Source organism: Aquarana catesbeiana, linkage group LG03 (assembly GCF_042186555.1).
Source record: "Aquarana catesbeiana isolate 2022-GZ linkage group LG03, ASM4218655v1, whole genome shotgun sequence".
NCBI lineage: Eukaryota > Metazoa > Chordata > Amphibia > Anura > Ranidae > Aquarana > Aquarana catesbeiana.
In genome coordinates this window covers 653,766,945-653,791,140 of record NC_133326.1, presented here as the reverse complement: position 1 = coordinate 653,791,140, position 24,196 = coordinate 653,766,945, and the positions used below count along the sequence as shown (strand labels likewise).

The window sequence follows — 24,196 nt, the reverse complement described above, 5'->3', positions numbered from 1 at the left end:
ATCAGGTGCCAAGAGCAGAGTCCTCCTTACATCTGGTTCCCCCAGCAGAGTCCCTCCTTACATCAGGTGCCCCCAACAGAGTCCCTCCTTACATTAGGTGCCCCCAGCGGAGCCCCTCCTTACATCTGTGCCCCCATCAGCAGAGCCCCTCCTTACATCTGTGTCCCCAGCAGAGTCCCTCCTTACATCAGTGTCCCCAGTCTCCTTACATATGTGTCCCCATCAGCGGAGTTCCTCCTTACATCAGTGTCCCTATCAGCGGAGTCCCTCCTTACATCAGTGTCTCCATCAGCGGAGTCCCTCCTTACATCTATGTCCCCAGCAGAGCCCCTCCTTACATCTGTGTCCCCAGCGGAGCCCCTCCTTACATCTGTGTCCCCAGCGGATAAAATTTGATAAAATTTTTTTTTGTATTTTTTTATATTTTCTTTGTGACTGCCTGGTAGGGGGGGGGGTTGGGCCCGGGCGCCCCCTATGGACTGGCTGCCACTGCTCAGCCATCTATAGACACATAGACTATATAACCAAAAGTATTGGGACACCTGCCTTTGCACGCACATGAACTTTAATGGCATCCCAGTCTTAGTCCGTAGGGTTCAATATTGAGTTGGCCCACCCTTTGCAGCTATAACAACTTCAACTGTTCTGGGAAGGCTGTCCACAAGGTTTAGGAGTGTGTCTATGGGAACGTTTGACCATTCTTCCAGAAGCGCATTTGTGAGGTCAGGCACTGATGTTGGAGAGAAGGCCTGGCTCACAGTCTCCACTCTTAATCATCCCAAAGGTGTTCTATAAGGTTGAGGTCAGGACTCTGTGCACATCAGTCAAGTTCCTCTACCCGAAACTCACAAGTGCACAAAGCAAGGTCCATAAAGACATGGATGAGCGTGCTTGGGGTGGAGGAACTTGACTGGCCTGCACAGAGTTCTGACCTCAACTCGATAGAACACTTTTGGGATGAATTAGAGCGGAGATTTCAAGCCAGGCCTTCTCATCCAACATCAGTGCCTGACCTCACAAATGCTCTTCTGGAAGAATGGTCAAACATTCCCATAGACACACTCCTAAACCTTGTGGACAGCCTTCCCAGAACAGTTGAAGCTGTTATAGCTGCAAAGGGTGGGCCAACTGAATTTGAACAAAATTCTACTAGTGTATGACCAGCTTTAGTCAAGGTGCTGTCTCTGCAGAACAAGAAAATCTTCTTCTACCCCCTCGTTGTTTAATAGCTAATGTTCCCTGGATAATTAGGGTATGGAGGACAGTGCTTGTGCATTGTAGTTTATCTGTGAAGAAATCCTCCGGAATCCGTCTCAGTGTTTCTGGTTATTGGTGCTTAGTGTTCTTGTCGGTAATGATCTCGGCAGTGCTGTGTACTAGCTGTGCTGCCCGGAGGGATGGATTGTGTAACGCGGTTACATAACTGAACTGAGGAGGGGCAGAGCACATATTGCAGAGAAGTAGGTTAACTGGAGAGAAGACATAACCATATTTATGTACAATATTATTTCCATTCCAATATTTGTATAGGGCCGACCAATTCCATACAGCCTTCTGCACGGCACAGGAAGCATCCATGTAGATCTTGCCGCTAAAAAGTCGCAATGGGGAACCCAACAATGCGCACTGGGAGCTACAACAGATCACCAAGTCCAAGAGAAAAAAAGGTCCACATGCTCTTTTCTTCTGCTTGGCAATTTATTATAGCAGATAGGTCATCTCCGGTCAGAGGTTTTCCTTTAACACATTTCACTGTGTAAGTGGCTTATCCGTTGCATCAACCATTAAGCCCCTTACAGAGCAAATCATGTCTGTGTCTGGAGTTGGCCTCCAAGAACATTACCCTGGGTATGGCATTAACCTGTTCTAGTATAGGGGACCCAATAGAGTTTCTTAAAGGGGCTAAATCATGTGAGAATCATGGAGGCTCTGAGAATGCTACCTTCATGGTTCTCCTGCAGAAGGCTTTGGCTTCATTGCTTTCTGAACCATTAGAGTCCCTTAACAGGACTCTGTCATGTGAGAATCATGGAGGTTGCCATTGCTGAGAAGGCTAGTTTTCTGGTTCTCCTGCAGAAGCTTTGGCTTCATTGCTTTCTGAACCAATAGAGTCCCTTAACAGGACTCTGTCGTGTGAGATTCATGGAGGTTGCCATTGCTGAGAAGGCTAGTGTCCTGGTTCTCCTGCAGAAGCTTTGGCTTCATTGATTTCTGAACCATTAGAGTCCCTTAACGGGACACTGTCATGTGAGAATCATGGAGGCTGCCATTGCTAAAGTTTTCTTTTGAGAATGCTAGTTCCCTGTTTTTTTCTGCAGAATCTTTATATTTATTACTTTCTGGGCCAATTAAGTCTCCAACAGTGACTCCATCACGTGACAATTGTGGAGGCTATCATCGCTGAACCCTCCTTTTCAGAATGCTAATTCCCTGATTTTCCTACCAAAGCTTTGGCTTCATTGCTTTCTGAGCCGATAGGGGCCCTTAAAGGAACTCTGTCATGTGAAAATCATTGGGACTGCCCTCACTGAACTCTCCTTTTGAGAATGCTAGTTCCCTGGTTTCTGTAGAAGCTTTGGCTTCATTGCTTTGTGAGCCAATAAAGTCATTTAACTACTTACCTACCAGGCACTTTTACCCCCAATTTTCAGCTTTCAGCGCCGTCTCACTTTGAATGGCAATTGAGCGGTAATTCAATGCTGTACCCAAACAAAATTGTTTTTGAGACAGATAGAGCTTTCTTTTGGTGGTATGTAATCACCATTGGGTTTTTTATTTTTTGGGGAAAAAAAAGAAAAGTTTTTCTTAGTTTCTGTTATATAATGTTTCTCCTTCACTGGTGTACGCTGATGAGGCTGCACCGATGGGCATTGGTAGGCTGCACTGATGAACAATGATTAGGTGGCACTGATGAGGAGGCACTAATATACAGCACTGATGGGCACTAATAGGCAGCACTGATATTCAGCACTGATAGGCGGCACTGATGGGCACTGATAGGCTGCACCGATGGCACTGATGAAACAGCACTGATGGCACTGATGAGGCAGCACTGATGGGCACTGATGAGGAGGCACTAATATGCAGCACTGGTGGGCACTGATAGGTGGCACTGATAGATGGCACTGATGGGCACTGATAGGCAGCACTGATGAGCACTGATAGGTAGCACTGATGGGCACTGACAGGCAGCACTGATGGGCACTGATTGGCAGCACTGGTGGGCAGCACTTATGAGCAGGCACTGATGGGCACTGAAAGGCAGCGCAGCACTGACAAGCATCACTGATGGGCACTGATTGGCATCACTGGGCACTGACTGGCATCACTGCTGGGCACTAATTGGCATCACTGATGGGCACTGTTGGGACTGCACTGCTAATCAGTGCCCTGATTATCTGTGCAGATGTTCCCTATGAGGAAATTCCGCTGATCAGCTCTCCTCCCCTCACACGCTGTCATTGTGAGGAAAGGAATGCTGATAACCAGCATTTCCTTGTTTAGATGTGATCAGCTGTGATTGGGCACCTGATCACATGGGTAAAGAGTCCCGTCATTGACTCTTTACCGGGATCAGTGATGCGCCATGTCCCAGGGACAGGTGGCACCACCGATCACTGCACCGTGCGCCCCCGGAGTCATATGACGTTGTCCCAGAACGAGACAGCCTCCGTTCGCCCATCATTTCACATTACAGTGGGCGGGAGGTAGTTAAAGGGACTCTGTCATGTGACAAATATGGAGGCTGCCATTACTGAACTCTCCTTTTAAGAATGTTAGCTCCCTGTTTTTTTTTTTTACCTGCAGAAGCTTTGGCTTTATTGCTTTCCAAGCCAGTAAATCCTCTTAAAGGTATTCTGTCTTGTGACAATTATGGGGGATGCCATTGCTGAACCCTCCTTTTGAGAATGCTAGCGCCCTGGTTTTCCTGCAGAAGCTTCGGCTTCATTGCTCTCTGAGTCACTGACCCGAAACAAGTACAGAGATATCAAATTCTCACAGTCTCTCGCACTCATTTCCAGCATGCTTGTTCCATTCTGTGACTCAAGAATACTGGAGATAGACACAATGAGGCAACTGGTATTTTCTTCAGGAAACCGGAAATGGCAGACCCTGTCCTTCCCTTCTGACAGAATCACTTTAATGCTAAATCTAAAAATACAACCAATAAGAATTCAATTTGTTAGAAGTTATGCCGTGTACACACGAGCGGAATTTCCAACAGAAAGAGTCCGATGGGAGCTTTTCATCGTATATTCCGACCGTGTGTATGTCCGATCGGACTTTTTCGCGAAAATTCAGACGGATTTAGATAGAGAACATGTTCTATATTTTTCCGATGGAACAAATTACTATCGGAAAAACCGCTCGTCTGTATGCTTTTCCGACGCACCAAAAACGACGCATGCTCTGAAGCAAGTACGAGATGGAGGCTATTGGCTACTGGCTATTGAACTTCCGTTTTCTAGTCCCGTCTTATGTGTTGTACGTCACCGCGTTCTGGACGGTCGGAATTTGGTGTGACCGTGTGTATGCAAGACAGCTTGAGCGGAATTCTGTCGGAACTCCGTCGGAAAAACCTTCAGAGTTTATTCCGACAGCAAAACCGGTCGTGTGTACAGGGCATAAGACCAACACATTGTGGACTCTGATTGGGCCCTATGGATTATAATGTTTTGTGTACACTTTGTTTACTTAAAGAAAGAATGTTAAAACCAGCTTTATTTTATGATTAGGTGTATATGAAATGCTGCATATGGATATTTCATATTTACATTTCTAGCCAGTCAGTGAAGCTCTTTTCTTATATGTTTACCAGAATATGTTTAACTAATCGATTGTAAAAGCCCGTTGTTTACAGAGCTCAGTATCTCAAGCTCAGATTTACCCACTTACCTGAATGATCAAAGTAGCAATCCCTCCTCTTTCTACCCTCTGCCTGCTATGTCCTAATGGGCTGTACAGAGTTTCAATTAGAGAGAGGGAGTCCAAAGGCAAACAGCTATTGCTGTGACATATCTGCAACACTTTCTTAAAGCCCAAGAGCTTGTTCACACATGCAGCTAGGGGACGGTAAAACTAGGGGGTTGAGCTGCGGTTTTACTACCCACCAGCAGCCTGCCTGAACAAGGGCATGCAGCTGCTCAGGGCTGTACACATGCAACAGCTGTGATGCCGTGCTTCATGGCCGCTGCAAAAATTAAATAGGAACTGCAGTCTGCTCACATAATTTCTAATAAAAACATCTTTGCTATTTTGAAGCTTCCCTTCAACCACTTTGCATATTATTTTATATCCTGTACTGTGATTCTGCCTTTGCCAAATATGCTGCAGAAATCTCCCTCCTCTGAATCTGGCTGCAGCCATTTTAACTGTGGGCAGCTGAAGCTGCAGACTGTTCACTTCCTGGATTTACACAGACACACATGAGGCGCACCTCCAGCTCTGCAGCCCTGCAGCTCTCATTGGCCCTCTTATGACTCATCCCCCCTCCCTTCCTGGCAAACTCTCAGGAGAGTTAGAGAGACAGCTGTGCATGATGTCATAAGCCTAGGCTTATTACAAGAAACAGGGAGTGGGCTGTATAAGGTATTTACTGGCAGAAAAAATGTTTTACTATCCAAAGTTAAAACAACAAGGGCAGAAGATTTAATAGATGGAAAGTTGAAAAAAATGACTGAAGTTCCGCTTTAAACAGCATGTCACATTCTGTGAACGCAACCTATGCAAGTCTATGGGGGCACGCCGCAACCACCATTTAAAGGGGTTGTAAAGTCAGAAGGTTTTTTATTTAATGCATTAGAATAAAAAGCCTTCTGTGTGTAGCAGCCCCCCTCAGTCCCCCTCATACTTACCTGAGCCCCATCTCTGTCCAGCGATGTCTACGAGTGTTTTGGCTGTCCGAGACTCTCCCCCCTGATTGGCTGATACACAGCAGCGGTGCCATTGGCTCCTGCTGTCAATTAAAGTCAGCTAGCCAATCAGGAGAGAGTGGGGGAGGGGCTGGGCCGGGGCTCTCTGTCTGGATGGACACAGGGAGCTGTGACTCGGCTCGGGTGCCCCCACAGCAAGCTGCTTACTGTGGGGGCACTCAACAGGAGGGAGGGGCCAGGAGCACAGAAGAGGATGTTTATTATTTTTATAGAAAAAAAAACAAGACTTTACAATCACTTTAACTGTGTGCAATGCACGCTATTGTGGTGCAGTGGTGCAGCATTTGCAGGGTTAAATCAGATGGTGAGGAGGTGACATATCGTGAGAAGCGATGCCTCCCGGGCCAGTAGGCCAATGTGTATCTGGGTGCTGTCTAATGATTCCTCAGGATTTGGTCTTTTTGTGTTCGTTTTAATCCTCCAGGATCACCTTGATGACAGGATCCTGTATACACTGTACCTTCCTCCGGCATGTCTCCCACTCTGGTCTCTTTTGTGTATTCTGGGCGTTGCCTGTTCCTGGCTCCGTATTCCGGGCCCCCTGCCAGCTAGACAGGAATCTGACCCATATCTACCTGACCTACTAACGCCAAAACCCCAACTGGCAGCCTCAGCCAGATGATTTATATGGAGACACCGAGGAAGGAAATCTAAAAAATGCCCAGGGCACTTGAAGAGAACAAATATCATCATTGTGGCACCCTCTGCGATACCAGGATATGGATTTCAAATGTGGAGGCCAGCACATTGCGAGAAACCGAAACGACCACAAATCAGAGGCGGTGTAACCTCAGCTCCTCTGTAATCGTATGCAGGGCCAAATGCCACCTCCAGTCAGCAAATCAGTCCCAAATCAGAGGTTGTGTTCCCTCCACTCCTCTATAGCCATCTGCAGAGATGTCTGCCACCTCCATTCACTGTAACAGCCCCAATTCGGAGGCTGCATAACCTCTGCTAAGCACCATCAGGCCTATTTTCAGGAAACGTATGCTGAGAGAATACGGAGGCTGCCACTGCTGACCTCTCTTTCTAAAAGGTGCTAATTTACTGGCTGTTATGATGACCCCTATGGCTTCCATACTATGAACCACTCACCTTCAACATATCTGAAGTTGTTCTAACTTCACTCTCTCTGATCTGCATGCTTGTTCTAGGTCAGTGACAGCCAGGCATCTAGTATGTATAGAGCAGGGGTCTCCAAACTATTCAGTACAAGGGCCACATCGTATATTTTACAAATGTTGACAGGCCCCAAAAACAAATTTTTAGATTGATAAAGATCTAAGCTGCCATTGCTCACCTCCTTCTGTCTGTCTGACTGTCGGTTTAACAGGACAGGTTCCACTCAGAACAGGCCTCACCATGGTTGACCAAAGCAGTTGAATGTATATGCTCAGCGTCATATCCAGAGGTTGTCTTTGGGAAATAGACATATGAGTGCTGCCAGCATTGCTGCAGAGGTTGAAGGGGTGGGGGGGGGGGGCAGCCTGTCAGTGCTCAGACCATACACCGCACACTGCATCAAATTGATCTGCATGGCTGTCATCCCAGAAGGAAGCCTCTTCTAAAGATGATGCACAAGAAAGCCCGCAAACAGCTTACTGAAGACAAGCAGACAAAGGACATGGATTACGGAAACCATGTCCTGTTGTCTGATGAGACCAAGATAAACTTATTTGGTTCAGATGGTGTCAAGCGTGTGTGGCGGCAATCAGATTGAGAAGTCACAACGACAAGTGTGTCTTGCCTACAGTCAAGCATGGTGGTGTGAGTGTCATGGTCTGGGGCTGCATGAGGCATGGGAATGAGGCATGAGGAGCCACAGTTCATTGAGGGAACCATAAATTCCAACATATACTGTGACATACTGAAGCAGAGCATGATCCCCTCCCTTTGGAGACTGGGCCGCAGGGCAGTATTTCAACATGATAATGACCCCAAACACACCTCCAAGTGGACCACTGCCTTGCTAAAGAAGCTGAGGGTAAAGGTGATGGACTGGCCAAGCATGTCTCCAGACCAAAACCCTATTGAGCATCTGTGGGGCATCCTCAAATGGAAGGTGGAGGAGCACAAGGTCTCTAACATCCACCAGCTCTGTGATGTCTTTATGGAGGAGTGGAAGAGGACTCCAGTGGCAACCTGTGAAGCTCTGGTGAACTCCATGCCCAAGAGGGTTAAGGTAGTGCTGGACAATAATGGTGACCACACAAAATATTGACACTTTGGGCCCAATTTGGACATTTTCACTTAGGAGTGTACTCACTTCTGTTGCCAGCGGTTTAGACATTAATGACTGTGTGTTGAGTTATTTTGAGGGGACAGCAAATTTACACTGTTATACAAGCTGTACACTCACTACTTTACATTGTAACAAAGTGTCATTTCTTCAGTGTTGTCACATGAAAAGATAGAATAAAATATTTACAAAAATGTGAGGAATGTACTCACTTTTGTGAGATACTGTGTGTGTGTATATATATCTATATCTTATATCTATATCTTATATATAAAAGGTGTGTGTATCTATATATATATATATATATATATATATATATATATATATATATATATAGCTACATACCATAACTTATGTACTTGTGCTACCGTTCATTAAAACAGCAGTTTTTGCTTTTTGGGTCAAGTTTTTATAGTTTTCTTACCTGCTGATCCTGCCAGTAAATGTTATTTTTCCACTTCAAAGGTCAAGCTGTCCAGTTTCAGAAACAGAAGTTGGGACACTGCCAGGGGTGCTTATGATGTCCAGCTTTTATTTATAAGGTTTGAACCTTTTGAAACCTATACCACACCTGCCAACTTTTTTAGATGGGAACAAGGGACACCTATTAGCAAAAGTATATAGGCATAGGACACACACCCTGTCACGATCCCTAAAGGAGAATTATACCAAAAAAAATATATATATAGATATCTATAGATATAAACCCACAAGTGCTTTTTTTAACCACTACTATTTCTTTATATTGGCTTTTGAAATTTACAAACACAGCAATTTAGAAATTGGATGAAAGGTTTAGCACTGGGAAACACTTTTTGAAAGATTAAAAGTGCATTTTATATACAACTATATAGATCAGACCAAAATGAGGGACACATGAGGAGGAATGAGGGACAGAAGGACTTTGTTCCAAATCAGGGACAGTCCCTCGAAATCAGGGAAAGTTGGGAGCTATGTCTATACTGTAACTACTTAAAAATGTTAGCTGAAGTTTCTTTTCTGTGTGTCTTATATAAAGTCCATTTATAACTAGACATGGCTCATAGGGTGACAATGATGCTGAGCTGAGCTATATCTATGCTGAGCTATATCTATATCTATATCTATATCTATATCTATATCTATATCTATATCTATATCTCTATCTATCTATCTATCTATCTATCTATCTATCTATCTATCTATCTATCTATCTATCTATCTATCTATCTATCTATCTATCTATCTATCTATCTATCTATCTATCTATCTATCGATATATAGTAAGTTCTCATGAGCAGGGCCCCCCTAACCCTGTGTCTAGTGTAGTACAACTGTTCTGTCTTCCCGTTTCTTGTAAATCCCTGGCACTGCATGAAATTGGTCCTCCTATTTCAAATAAAAGGTGTTTAGAGTGTTAATTGTTCATAATTGGCATGCTACAGAGCTCTGTGTTTTAAAAGGACAATCCACACAAAAGTCATAGTTGAGTTTTTGGATGATGCCAGACAGTTAAACTACCTGAAAGGTCCTTATACCTCTTGAGCAGTCTATTAGTGATATTGGTGCTTGTATTCTGGGACTCACATGGTAACTGCAGCCATTATAGCAGGTCCAGGACCCCCTGATGAACTTTTACATTTTTTTTAAATATTTTTTTGGTTAAAAAAAATGCAGTGATTTCCCAGCTCTTCAAGTTAGAAAGGAGCAGAGCTAAGAACTGAGGCAAACAGATCCTTAAAGAGTTGGAGGAACCCAGGGAGCTAGTCATTCCACCAGGTTCCATCACATTTGTGTGTACTGACCCTATAAAAAAGTATCCAGGCTTCTCCAGGCTTAATAATTTGGCATTGGCAGTTTTGTCTATCCATATTGCTTTAATCAGCGTCTAACCCCTCCCATCACCTCCTTATAGCTCAATCTATTAACTTATATAACCACACTTTGGTATAGGGCATCTTAGCTTCTTAACACACACAAGTTATGAACTTTATATAGGTTTAAACATGTTTATTTAACTATACACATAGCAAAAATATATACAGAAATAGTGCCAGTCCCCATGGCTCTAACACTATGTGCCCCCCCGTCCGGCTTTCAGCATTGTAACAGTTGTTAAAGGATCAGCCATAAGTCTTTAAAGTAACAGTCATAAAGTGGCACCTGTGGATTTTGATAGGTGAGATTGGTGGCCAGGCCTTTTTTTGGCTTCATTAACTGGATAGCATTACCGGCTGATAATTAATTCTGCACCTCAACTCCTTGACCATTATCTGACCTCCACCCCTCATGTCCATGTGTTCGACACTTCAACCTCAATTTGTGGGGAAGTTTGACGCCAGCCGCTGGCTCCTGATAGGTTGGGCACTGCAAGGAGCAACAGTTGGATCCCCCCTCGTCACTACCACTGTCCTCACTCTGGTACCATGACTGAGGGGATTTGGGAGATAAAAGTTCTGAGGAGACTTGAACCCCAGGGGACTTCTCCATGTGTTGGTAAGCAGTTTGTAAACTGTCCACATGTGCAAAAATGGAGGAGCGTGGCAATGGGGCACTGTACTCTGAGGACCGGTGTTTCAGCATTTCTTCATCTGTAGCCACAATGTGCCTGTGCTGGGGGTCAACGGTAAGCCCACCAACTCGGTACAGTATCACTCCACCGCGTGGCACTGCTAATCTTGTGGATTGATTGTTTTCCACTGGGCACAAATTGGCAAAGTCATTTTCCATGGCTCTCCCCTCGCCGTAGGTGGCTGGCACCGGGCTATCCTGGGAAGACTGATCAGAGAGGTCAGACAACGAACCATGTGGTGAATAACTATCCATGACTGCACCCCCTCCACTGTCTGCCTCTGAGGAGTCTGAGTTCATGTATGGGGATGTGTAGGTTGTATTCCTGGCATTGCACAGCAAAGATCCGCCATCTGAAGTCTTGTGGTTGCCATGTCCCTGGCTCGCCTCAATGAAAGAGGCAGCTGAAATTAGCCCGTATCGCAGTTTCAGCTGGAATAATTCATTCCTCAAGCGTCCATTTTCCTCATCCAGTGCTGCCACCTTCCCTTCCAGCACTAGGTCATGAAAGCGTCTCTTTTCCCGTGATCTCTTGGCTGCCTCATTGTTTTTCCGCCTCTTCTCCCAGTAACTGGCATCCTTCTTTTCATCGGAGATGAACTCCCGCTTGCGACGGCCAGCTGCGGATCCACTTTGGCCACTTGGAGTTCTTACCCGGGAATGCTGCTGCTCCATGCTTTGTGAGTAGTTGGCCAATGGAGATTCCATGTTTACTGAGGTCTTTCTCAAGATCCCTGCACGTCCAAGTCTTTGCTGTAGGTAGCTATAGAACAGCGATAGGGTTCTGGCAAGAAGAATTTAGGTGAAGCACCGTCCCTTGAGTTGAAAACTAAGACTGCTTTCTTCTTGTGTGCGCTCACCATGCATCTTTAAGCATCTTATTCTTGAATTGCTTCTTTCTCTACCAGATCAACCGCCGCAATACAAACTCCCACGTTCTCTTGGATTAATGAGTCAGATCTCTGCTGTTCTTGGATTTGTTTTTGAACGAGGAGAAGTTCCTCTCTTTCTCCTTTGTCAGGTAATAATTCTCTGCTTCCCTCTCCGGCAGGTTTTGCTCTCCTGGACACGCCTAGAGAAGATAGAAAAAAAAAAAAAATAAGACATTTGGGAAAGTGGTATTTTGGAACCCCGCCCCAACAACATTACATAATATGACCCTGCAGTTTGGCATGGAATGGACTCACGTTTGACCTGGTTTACTTTGAATGCTAATTACCTAAATTACTCGTGTTTTGTAATCTGTTATCCTATTACATACAGAACTATATATACACAAACATACATTTAGATAGACAAGTGTCTCCCAAGTCCACGTGCAAGCTCTCTATTCATCTTCTAACTGGTAATTCCTGAAGTTGTTAAAATACGCAACTGAAAAACACGTGCAAGAAATTGTTTTAGATTGCTGACCTACAAAACTAGTGATACAACGGTCTCCCTGTAGCTGTCCGACATACCCCCTACTGAATTCAAGCTAGAACTCCCCAATCAGCAGATAGCATGAGTCTGTGAAGGTTCTCATGTAGCTAGGTCAGTCTTTCTCAACCAGGGTTCTGTGGAACCCTAGGGTTTCTCCTAAAGTTTGTTATGGGTTCCTTGAGCTTTGAGTAATGGTGGATTGATCTCCCACCTTCATTGATTACCAATGCAAGGAGGTAATTTTACACTACTTCTAAACGGACCACTAATGTTAGAGTGAACACAAAGTACACCACATTACTTATTCTTATATTTAAAACTTTCTTTGACATAATAATCATGCTAATGTATCATGAGCTGTAAGCATAATTCTTTTTTAGCAGAAGTTCCTTGAGAACTTGAAAATAATTTCAAGGGTTCCTCAGGGGTAAAAAGGTTGGGAAAGGCTGATCTAGGTCATGGTATAAATCAGGGGTCTTCAAACTACGGCCCTCCAGTTGTTCATGAACTACAATTCCCATCATGCCTAGTCATGTCTGTGAATGTCAGAGTTTTACAATGCCTCATGGGATATGTAGTTCCGGGACAGCTGGAGGGCCATAGTTTGAAGATTCCTGGTATAAATAGTAGGAGTTAGTAGTACAGAACAAGTCCAGTTGAATGTGATGAACTACTACCAGGGTCCAGGGAGCATTTGATTTACTGATTGCTGAGCTATAGGTTTGACAGGGGTGTGTGTCTGACCTTTGTAGAGAGACCACTGCTTCCACACAGAGAATAAAGGTTTCTTCTCTACAGCATGCTGGCAGTAGACTGTTTTTTTGTACTCAGAATTTGGTTCCAAAGGAAATTTTAACTGCAAGACTTTGAACACCTTTTGCTTTGATGCACCTGGAATATATTTGGTTGGGCTTAGCCTGGATACTTGAGCATGAGTGTTTATTTTGTTTGTTTTTGTGTGTTTTTTCAGGTGCTTTTAGGCTTGGGTGTTTTGTGGAAAGCTAGTTACTAGGAGAAGGTAAATAGTTGTTAGGCGAAAAACTGCATGTTGAACACATTTGTTAGGTCCTCTAGGGACCAAAAACATGCAACATGCCCCAAAGCAGCACCTGTACTTTTTCTGAGAGTTGAGTGACAGCACATCGCTCAGATGTGAATGGGTACAACATCTGGTGTTGAGTGTTGAAGCGCTATTGGCAACGTGCTTCAAATAGAGGGGGATTACTTTAAGTTTAGGTGGTAGACCTATGTCAGTTGAGGAAATCAAGTCACAGTTGAACATCTTTAGCAGTTGCAAAAAATGAAGCATCGTTTACTCTGGAGGACAAAAATGAATTTCAGAATGGGGAGCACACACCCAATAGAATGGGACAATTCATCTGTTTCGCAGTGCTATAGGAATAACAGGTTCAGTTGGAAAACCCCTTTAATATATGCATTGATTTCAGCTATTCTTTTCAAGAGCTGTCAGTGGGATTTGTGACTTCCGCTAGGCTGTTGGTTTTTCAGGTCATGCTTATAAAGCGTCAGGGGATGGGTTACTGGGACAATGGGTTTCCTATAATCTGCCCCCCAGACATAAAGCTGGAAGTTTACCCTTGTCTTGTCTACATATGTGTGTCAGTGTGTTAGTATGTGTGTACACACCCTGTTCCCTCCACCCTCCCTCCTTGTATGGTCCACGTGCCTAATCTCCCTGCCATGTGACCAAGCAGCGCAAGGCATGAAAACTAGGTCAGGATTTCGTAAACAGACCTGAGGGCACTCTGCCAGGGACCAATTGGTTTGTGCCGCCAGAGACCTGTTCCTTGCCACAAACCCATTCAGTGCCAGGCTTCCAAAAACATGCAGTAACAAATATATGTTCAAGTGCCAGGGATTATGTTCCGTCAAACGCCACAAACCCATTTAGTGCCAGGCTTTCAAAAACACATAATAACGAGCATGCATTCCATGACAGAGACTTTGTAACCTGCAACTCCACAAACTCAATCAGTGCCAGGCTTTCAAAAACACGGAATAATGAGCATGCATTTAGAGGCAGAGACTGTGTACCCTGCGACACCATGAACCCTTTCAGTGCCAGGCTTTTGAAAGCACGCAATAACAAATATATATTCAATGGCAGAGACTATGTATCCTCCATAACACAAAACCTATTCAGTGCCAAGCTTTTGGAACTATGCAAAAGAGACTATATACCCTGAACCACCACAAACCCCCTCAGCAAAATGCAAAAACAGGTACTCATTCAGTGCCAGAGACTATCTGCCCCAAACCACAACAAACCCATCCAGTACTGGTCTGCTGGAGACAATAATGAATACCCAGTCATTACCAGGGACAAGGTGCCCCGTACTAGTAGAGAATTGCTCTCTAATACATTCTATTTTTGGAGTTGATATACAGTAACTGCCACCCATTTATTGCCATAGGCCTGCAACAAACCCAGCCAGTGCTTGACTGCCAGGATGGTGTAATAACTGGAACCAGTTCACTGCCAAAGACATTCAAGCTAATGCAGAAAACAGTGTAAAGTGTGGTAACCAATAGCAATCTATGAGAATTTACTTTACCTGTGGGCAGTGCTTTACTATTTTGCACCATAAGCCCAAAATGGACTTGCTGAACCAGAGAATTTGTTAACCTAGTCCATTTTGGACTCATAGCCAAAGGCAATGATGCCAAGCATCAGAAGTCCTCTACCGCTTGAGTCCCTTTTACCATTGCAGACCCATACCTTCCCAGGTATTCAGCAATGTAAAAAAAAAACTACAACCCTTTCATGCAAATAATGTTTAGGCTTACTGGTAATGGTGCAAAATGTCAAACCCACTAGTTGTCCCTGGACATTGCTGGCTGCCTAGTGTCCCCTTGTTGCTAGGACACAGGAAGTTATTAATGCCTAGTGTCCTCCGTTGCTAGGGTGCAGGCAGCTATTGCTGCCTACCATTATCAGTTGCTAGGATGCGGGTAGCTAATGTCGCCTAGCATCCTTAGTTGCTAGGACTTAAGTGACTGTTGCCGCATGGCATCCTCCATTGCTAAGATGCAGACTGCTATTGCCACGAAGCATCCTCCATTGCTAGGACACAAGGCAGCTATTGTCGCCTAGCATCCCTGGTTGCTAGGATGCAGGCAGCTATTGCTGCCTAACATCCTCCGTTGCTAGGATGCAGGCGACTATTAAAGTATAGCCCCCTCCATTGATAGGGCCTGGTTGGCTTTTGTACACCTATAGAGTAGGTTTGTTAGCATAAACATTTACATGTTTAAAATATGGTCCAGTGTTTTGCGGCTGTGTACATGAGCCCTAGTGCCTTGCAAGTACTAAGTCATACTTAACATCTCAGTTATATTTCGTTAAATAATAGGAGATTTTTGGACAATATTTATATATACACTATTAGGGGGTTTCAGGCAACGAAGGCACATAGGGGTATAGAAGGTAAGCCAGAACCATGGGTAGTCTATAAATATGGCCTTTTATAAAAATGGCATAGCATTACATTATACAGACTTCTGTGCTAAGCCAAACCCATGGTAAAAATCATAACGGAAATAAAATCAGAAGTAAAAAATGCAAATTGTATTGCATTCTGGTCACCATCTGGCACACAGCATTGTACAATGCCAGTGACCCATCTGCCACTGCCTTTTTACTTGATAATGCGAAGAGCAAAGTTCAGTAGCATCACAGCCAATCAGAATGCATCTTTAGCTGCGCTGATGGCAGAAAGCTGATTGGCCGCCACGAGTCACGGTACTCTGAACATTAGTACTGCACTTTGCACTGCGTAGGCAGAGCAGATACCCACATGCTGGCACACGTCATTCGGCCTCATATTTATAGACCTGTGTGCTTGATACCTTAAAGTGAAAGTACAGTTTTTCTAAACTGTTCTGAAACGTTTTGCATGATCTGACTTCTAAAGTTCTGTGCAGACTTCTGCAGTGAGGGAGTCACAGGAAGCAAAAATTCTTGACAATTTAAAAAGTAATGTTTGGCAATAAAAGCTAAGTCCTCTGCCAACCCACACGCCAATGAATGAGCCATTATAGGCTGTTCAGGTGCTCTCACGATATGTATGATAATGAGGAGGGGTGTCAAACTCCAAGTTGGATCTGAAGTTGAGGAACTAAGACAGAGTAACCTTGGATATGGGGACCCCTCCAAGTACAAATAAGGAACATTGATTATTAATAATGGTAGCTGCAGGTGCCCTGGGGTTCCTTTTTTTATCCTTTACCATTAAAGTGAACCCGCCCTAGCCTTAAAACTTCAGAGACTGGTACAGATCCAGTGCAGGATATACTACAGTCTTTTTGAAAATCCAACAACCGTTTCCGGAAACTAATTTTAAAAAGTGGCAAATATTTGATTAAATCTCTTTATATGTTGTTATTTCCTTTATAAGGGGCTTTTGTTCTAAGTTTTAGGTGGAAGTCTAGTCTACTATCTTAGCAGAGGTTTCTTGGATTGTGGAAATAAATTCAAGTCCTCTCAGAACCCCATACAACATTAAATTCTGCAAGGCCACAAGGGTCCTTGACTGTTGACAAGTCTGCAGTCACTGGGCACCACGTTGTCATCCTGTGACTGGTGACTCTTGTCATAGTCAAGGACCCTTGTGGCCTTGCCCTGTGACCTATCCATGTCACAAGGAAAAAAAATGGAGTTAAGTGTTGGGCAAACGGGGCTTCTCAAGTAGATCAGTAGATCAGCTTGGAGCAGAATGATATAGTGTAGATGACTCATCTTTGATAGTTTAGCACATGGAACCATGAGATAGGGGCTGGGTCTAATGTGGATGACCTGGGGAGTCAACCACCTCTCCGATGAAAGGGAGCCCATTAATTGCATGAATGGTTCAAAAAGTAGAACCGCCTGGACATGGATTTATACCATTGACAGAGTTGAGTTCTGTGATGACTTGTATTACATTACCAAATCTTCCCAAAAGGTAGAGCTGTGCCTTAAGCTTTCTGGGCAGCATTTCAATAACAAAACAAACTTGGTTACCTAATGTTTTTGTTGCCTTTAGCATTATGACAAGAATGCACCATATCTTTTCCCACATTCTTATGTGACACACCCTCACAGCATTACACGTGACATAAAACGACCTAAGAGAGATAACCTATAACTCATCCTAGCATCCGTTTCTAAAAATTGTTCCTACCGATACCAACCAATCTATCCTCCAGAAATCACTTGTATCTAATAAAAAAAAAAACAACAACTTATAGTAACATTTATAAAATATTCAAAAAAAAAAAAAATCTACTACAACCTAAAGCTCAAAAGTTTGGTGGTATATACTGTTAATTTACTGGTGGTCTTCAATAAAGATTTTTTTTTTTATTGAATCTTTGTCAACCCTTCTGGAAAATAATCCCATATACAGTATGGCCAGTCTATAATACTATAATCTATTTGGATGCTCACGACTGCTTTCTACATTACTTTTCTAACTAAACGTGGCCATACGCTGGTAGATTTTTATACGAATGTTCATATAGAAAAAAATCTCATCAGTACATTCAGTAATGCCATGATAGACTTCACAAATGTTGTTTGAAAGTAGTTCATTTGCCTTTAACATTCAATTTAGGAATGAATGGAATTTCTCAAAAGAACACTACATTCACAGTTATAATTTTGAAACATTTTCCATCCTGCTCCAGACAAAAACAAATTGTCAATTTGACCCCTTTGACGATCCATAAAAAATAAACAAGCGTTTTGAAAAACAAACATTTTCGAACAAAAATCTAGTGGCCAGCTTAAGCCCACAAGCTTGTATACCCATGAAGTTCAGTAAGAGTAGACAATGTGATTAATACTTCATTGTAAGTATGTGAGGAGTTTACATAATAATGATTGCACAGCTCAGCTATGCGATTACTCCCACCTACATTAGATAGGTAAATCTTAGAGGAATTACAAAGGTTTTGTAATGCTGATGGGATCAGGAGAGAGAGGACGGGTAAGGATTTGTCAATTAAGGTGAAGTCGAGAGAGAGATCTGTAATTAGCCAGCAGCACGTGTGCCGAATAATGACACGTGAATAGTTGTCGCTTTAAGTCATATTTTCAAGAAGTGTCAGGAATGTTGGGTAATGCTGGCACGTTTTCTATTTTGTAGGGCAGTGGAGAATTGACAGCTGGCAATAGAGTGGCATCAAGTGGAGGAGGCCACAGGAGGCCATTCCCGGGTTCTTGTAGTCGGGGGGCCCAAAGTTGTGGCATACCTTCCAACTGTCCCTGATTTCGAGGGACTATCCCTGAATTGGAGCAATGCCCCTCTGTCCCTCATTCCTCCTGTATGTATATGTATATACATATGTATATAAATTGCCCTTTTTATCGTCCAAAAAGTGTTTCCCAGTGCTAAACCTTTCATCCAATTTCTAAATTGCTGCATTTGTACATTTTAAAAGCCAATATAAAGGAATAGTAGTGGTAAAAAAAGCACTTGTGGATTTAATTAACCTTTTTTTGGGGTTAATTCTCCTTTAAGGGGGCGTGGCAGGGAGGCGTGTCCTATGCCTACATACATTTGCTAGTAGGTGTCCCTCATTCCCATCTCAAAATGTTGGAAGGTATGGTTGTGGGCTCACATGGCATGCCATACAGGGACCATCTTTCCCTTTGTACACATTTTTCTCCTCTTTCTTTGCCATTTTAGTTTCTTTTAGGGCCCATTTGTTTTCTTTTAGGGCCCAGTGTGTTAATTATTGCACATGCAATATTTTAAAAAATGTAATAATTTATTATTTCATGAATTTATTTATAATTTGTATGTTCAATACTAAAAACTATGTTCAATACTAAAAATTACATCTTTGTTTTTAAAGAGGTAAATATTAAATATAACATCTGCATATTTTACTTTTTGCCACTTGCAGCCAGCAAGGGAGATCAGATTACACAGACAGCTGAATGACTCAGAGGAGGGTTAAACCCCTCCTAGTGGAGATGGGAACCATCAAGATTAGTCTGTTGCACACAGGCTACCAACAATCATGATGAAAGTGGTATATCTTTTTTTTATTAGAAAGAAATCCCTATTGATTAAATATGTATTTCCACAATCAGGATGTTGCACAATTCATTTTAAAAAGTATTAGGAAAATAAAATATATTGAATATCTTAGATTTTTTTTAAAGTGTTACTAAACCCAGGACCCGGCATTCACTATACCTGGTCTCCCACAGTACATAGAACATGGAAATGCAATCATTTTAGAAAATATAAACTGCTAAATACCTTTTTTATCAGCAGTTAGAGGAGTCTTGTGGCTTCTATCAGTGTCTGGTTAAAGCTTGTAGGAGGAGATTTCATTCTGCCCTGACTGTCCTATAAGGCTACAGAACCCCTGACCCTCTGTCTGGACTGTGCTGATTGGCCCTGTGCTGATCACATGCACTCTCCCAAGTAAAAAGAAAACTCTCTAGCAATACACACCAAACTCATACCTCCCAACATTTTGAGATGGGAATGAGGGACATCTACTAGCAAACGTATGTATTCATAGGACACGCCCCCCTGCCACACGCTCTTAAAGGAGAATTAACCAAAACAAAAGGTTAATGTAAACCACAAGAGCTTTTTTTTTTTTTACCACTACTATTCCTTTATATTGGTTTTTAAAATTTACAAATGCGCCAATTTAGAATTTGGATGGAAGGTTTAGCACTGGGAAATGCTTTTTGAAAGATAAAAAGTGCATTTTATATAAAACTATATGGATCAGACCAAAATGAGGGACAAATGAGGGGGAACGAGGGACAGAGGGACATTGCTCCAAATCAGGGACAGTCCGTCGAAATCCAGGACAGTTGGGAGCTATGCCAAACTGAGCATGTGCAGCGTGTCCCCTAGCCTCTGTTCTATCAGCAGATAGATTGGGGACAGTGGAATAAGGGAGGATCGGGGAAGACAGGACCAAACAGCCTTTTTACACAATGTAAAGGATTAACCCCTTAGGTTCCACAGTGAGTATAACAAGCATGCTTTACTGCATATACAGTCTGATTTTTACTGTTGTGGGTTTAGTAACACTTTAATTTTAAAAAGTATTAGAAAAATCAAATATATTGAAAATCTTATATTTTTATTTAAAAAGTTTGTTCAACACAGAATCGCAAATAATTTGCCAACATTGCCAGGTTTACTTCAAAATGCGTGAGCTCAGAAACACAGCGCCTGAACATGCCAATTGCCTGGCTGTTTCTGGTTGCAGTGGTTCCTGAATGCCTCACTTGATAAGTATGTAGCTAGTGAAGTCACAATCCCTAGTCTGCGCACTTGTTTCAGGTCAGTGATTCTTATAGTAGTGAAGATTTTGGATCAGCATGCCATCCAGGCAACTAGCATTTTCAGGACAGGTTCATTATTGTATGGCTATGTATTTCACCCAGTATATATTTTTTTTTGCAAGACAAGGAGCAAAATGTGAGGTGCAGTAACCTATTCCAGCCAACCTATTTCCAATTAAAACTCATATTTCATGGACCTGACTCATGCAAATTGAAATCTGATTGCTATGAGTTACATTACATTGTTCTAGTTTATTATATAAGCCTGGCTGAGGGTATGTTATGCCAAGTTGGCATATATGTGCTGCGGGTACATGCCCTACATAAACATGCCACTAGACTCATATGCAGCTGGAATGCTGCGCACTCTGTGGCCCTGTGCATGCCACCCACAAGGCTGGCAGGCCCCCAGAACACATTTGCACTGTTGCCAATATTTGAAAATTCTTTCTAGTAATTGGCAATGTATGGGGTATGCCTAGTGGATCTTGGCAGATATCACACGTGCCCCCCCCCCCCCCCCTCTAAATAAACTCGCGGTTATCAATATATGCTTTTGCATGCAGCCAATATTCTTCAATAGATATTAGTAGAAATCCATATTAAACGAAATACAGGGACAAGCCATCGCTGACCTCCTTTTGAAAGTGCTTGCTTCTTGGCTGTCTGTGGCTTTTGTCCCCGACCCAAAGCAAGCAAGCAGATTGGCAAAGGCAGAACTCTCAATCGGCATACTTGTTGCGGGTCAGTGCCTCCGAAAGTGCTGAAACCTTAGAATCAGCTTGGCAGCCAGGCCGCTAGCATTTCCAGCTTGAATGGCATTAGTGCATGTATTTAAAAGGCTTGTAACATTAATTTTGTATAAAAGTCTAGGAAAGGAGAAATGGGCATGGTATCCATGAAAGCAATCGGATCTGTCCTTATATTTTCAAATCTATTCTAGGAAAAATGGTTTAAAACGTATTGGCTGCTTTGGGCAACATACACCAGATTACACTCTTCTCTGGGCTTATTCACATTACATAAGAACTGATCCTGTGATCCTGGCAGTTACGGCACCTAAGAACCCTCCACAGGACTTAATCCAGGAGTATGGTACTCATGGCTCCAAAGAACCCCCCACACTTAACAGTTTTCAGCAGCCAGATAGTCATAGCATTAAAAAAATCCTCCTACTGAACTAATTTTAGGAGCCAGGTACTGAAAGCATCTTAGAATCCCCCAATAAACATATTCAAGAAGTAAGGTAGCACCTAAGATTCCACCACTAGATTAATTCTAAAAGGCATGTAGTTAGGGCAACTGAAAACTCCTCACTGGACTAATTTCAGAAGTAAAGTCGTCATGGCACTTATGAACCCCCTACTGGACTGATTCCAGGAGTAAGGTAGTCACAACTCCCAAGACCCACCTAATGGACTAATTTCACAAGTAAGGTAGTCACAACACCTAAGAACCCCCAACTGGACTAATTCCTGGAGTAAGGTAGTCTCACCGTCTAACATCCCCCTCCACTGGACTAATTCCAGATGTAAGGTAGTCATAACCCCCTAAGAATCCCCCACTGGACTAATTGCAGAAGTAAAGTAGTAATGACAACTAAAAACCCTCCACTGGACTTATTCCAAGAGTAAGGTAGTCTCGACATCTAAGACCCTCCCCCTCACTGGGCTAATTCCAGACACAAAGTAGTTATGACCCCTGAGAACCCCGACTGGACTTATTCAAGAAGTAGAGCAGTCCGATGCCAAAGAACCCCCCCCCCCACTGGACTTATTCCAAAAGTGGAGCAGTCCCAACACCCAAGAACCCCCCACTGGCCTAATTCCAACAGTAAGGTAGTCTCGACACCTAAGAACCCTCCCCCACACTGGGCTAATTCCAGATGTATGGTAGTCGCACTGTCTAACAACCCCCTCCATTGGACTAATTCTAGATGTAAGGTAGTCATAACCCCTAAGAATGCCAAGTGGACTAATTCCAGGAGTAAGGTAGTTGCACCGTCTAACAACCCCCTCCACTGGACTAATTCCACATGTAAGGTAGTCATAACCCTTGAGAATCCCCCACTGGACTAATTACAGAAGTAAAGTAGTAATGACACCTAAGAACCCTCCACTGGACTTATTCCAAGAGTAAGGTAGTCTCGACACCTAAGAACCCTCCCCCTCACTGGGCTAATTCCAGACACAAAGTAGTTATGACCCCATAAGAACCCCCCACTGGACTAATTTCAGAAATAAAGTAGTCACAACGCCTAAGAACCCCCCCCCCCCCCTCCGCTGGACTAATTTCAGAAGTAGGGTGTCACGACACCAAAGAATCCCCCAACTGGACCAATTCCAGAAGTAAGGTAGTCACAACATCTTAGAAACTCCTACCTCAGGTAATCATGGCACCTTTAAACATTACACTAATTCTCAGAGTCAAATAGTCATGGCACCTATTAACTCCATCTGTCACTCAACCAATTCCAGGAGCTAGGTAGTTACAGCCCCTAGTAAGCTCTCCGAGCAGACTAATTCCAGGAGCAAGGTGGTCATGGAGCGCATGCTGACACCAAACTTTTGGCTTCTTTTGTTCTAACAATGAACGCACAGCTTGCTTTGGCTCACTTACAAGATCCTAGCGGCTCTAGACTTGGCCATTTGATGTGACTTTCTGCCCCCTCACCCTAGCACAGTTTTGCCCAAATCCGAGTTGGCACATGCTTCACAGACTTTTCTTTTATGTGCTAATTTTAGAGTTTTTAATTGTACACAAGGCAAACCAAAAAAAGTGTCTGACCCGCGTTAGCTGGCGACTCATCAAAATTGTGGACAGACCGACAGACGACATTGGCACAAGTGTGATGTCTTTATAGTAAATAAAAAAATATAGAAATTATAAGATTTCAGGGTTCTAAAAGCTGGTTACCTCCAGTTTTTATTTGAAAGCATGAATACCGATAAAATGCAGCTGGAGGAGTGAGACTCCCTTTGCTGGCTGGGACTCCATGGTGGCTAGAGGAAACTTGTAACCTAAAGCCCACTTCGACTTCCCAAGCCATAGGAAAAGCCAATAGGTCATAGAGTGCAGCAACCTCCACTGGTAACAGAAACATTAATATCAATTTTGGGTGGAGTGGCCCTTTAATAGAGTATAGCTCTTTTTTGTCTGGATGAGAACAAAATACTTTTCAGGAATTGTACAACTCACCTGCTGCTGCTGCCGCTACTCTACATACAGCCAAAGCACGCCTTCCTGCCTTGCACGTGGAAAGGGATTCATGGATGTAAGTTTCCCAATTCTATAGCTATCATACAGGTAGATCAGAGCATTAGTCAATGGCCACTTACCTGCCTGGTCCCAGCAGCAGGTCAGTGCGATGCTTTTGGCTTGCTGTTGTTTTGTGAGCGTGTGTTTCTCTCTATCTCCTCCTTCTGTTGTGTGTGTGTGTGCTCTACTTTCCTGGCATCACTCCTCTCCTCTCTCTGCTTCGCTCTCTCTCTCTTTGAGAATGTGTGTTAGTGGGTCAGACATTGCATAACCAAACGTCACAATCTGTGTGTGTCTGACAGAGGATGGGGGCTGAGGAGAGACAAGGAGGAGAGAGGGAGAGAAGCTGCAGACACACAAATGGAGGGATAAGCCCAGCCTGTAAAAATAGAACCCACTGTCTGCCCCGCAGAGCTTACACTCTAATCTGCCACAATGTGCTTTTGTGCTACTTAGGCTGCACTTTGT

General features: G+C 43.4%; 1 protein-coding gene across 1 annotated transcript; it reads right to left on the bottom strand.

Annotated features, from left to right (window-relative positions):
• Positions 1-9,952: 9,952 nt before the first annotated feature.
• Positions 9,953-23,986, bottom strand: LOC141133361 (nuclear factor interleukin-3-regulated protein-like). Its single transcript, XM_073622707.1, has 2 exons — positions 23,809-23,986; positions 9,953-11,794 (listed from the first exon to the last, which is right to left on the bottom strand). The coding sequence occupies exon 2, from the start codon at positions 11,428-11,430 to the stop codon at positions 10,393-10,395; it is 1,038 nt and encodes a 345-aa protein (XP_073478808.1). The 5' UTR covers positions 11,431-11,794; positions 23,809-23,986; the 3' UTR covers positions 9,953-10,392.
• Positions 23,987-24,196: the final 210 nt, after the last annotated feature.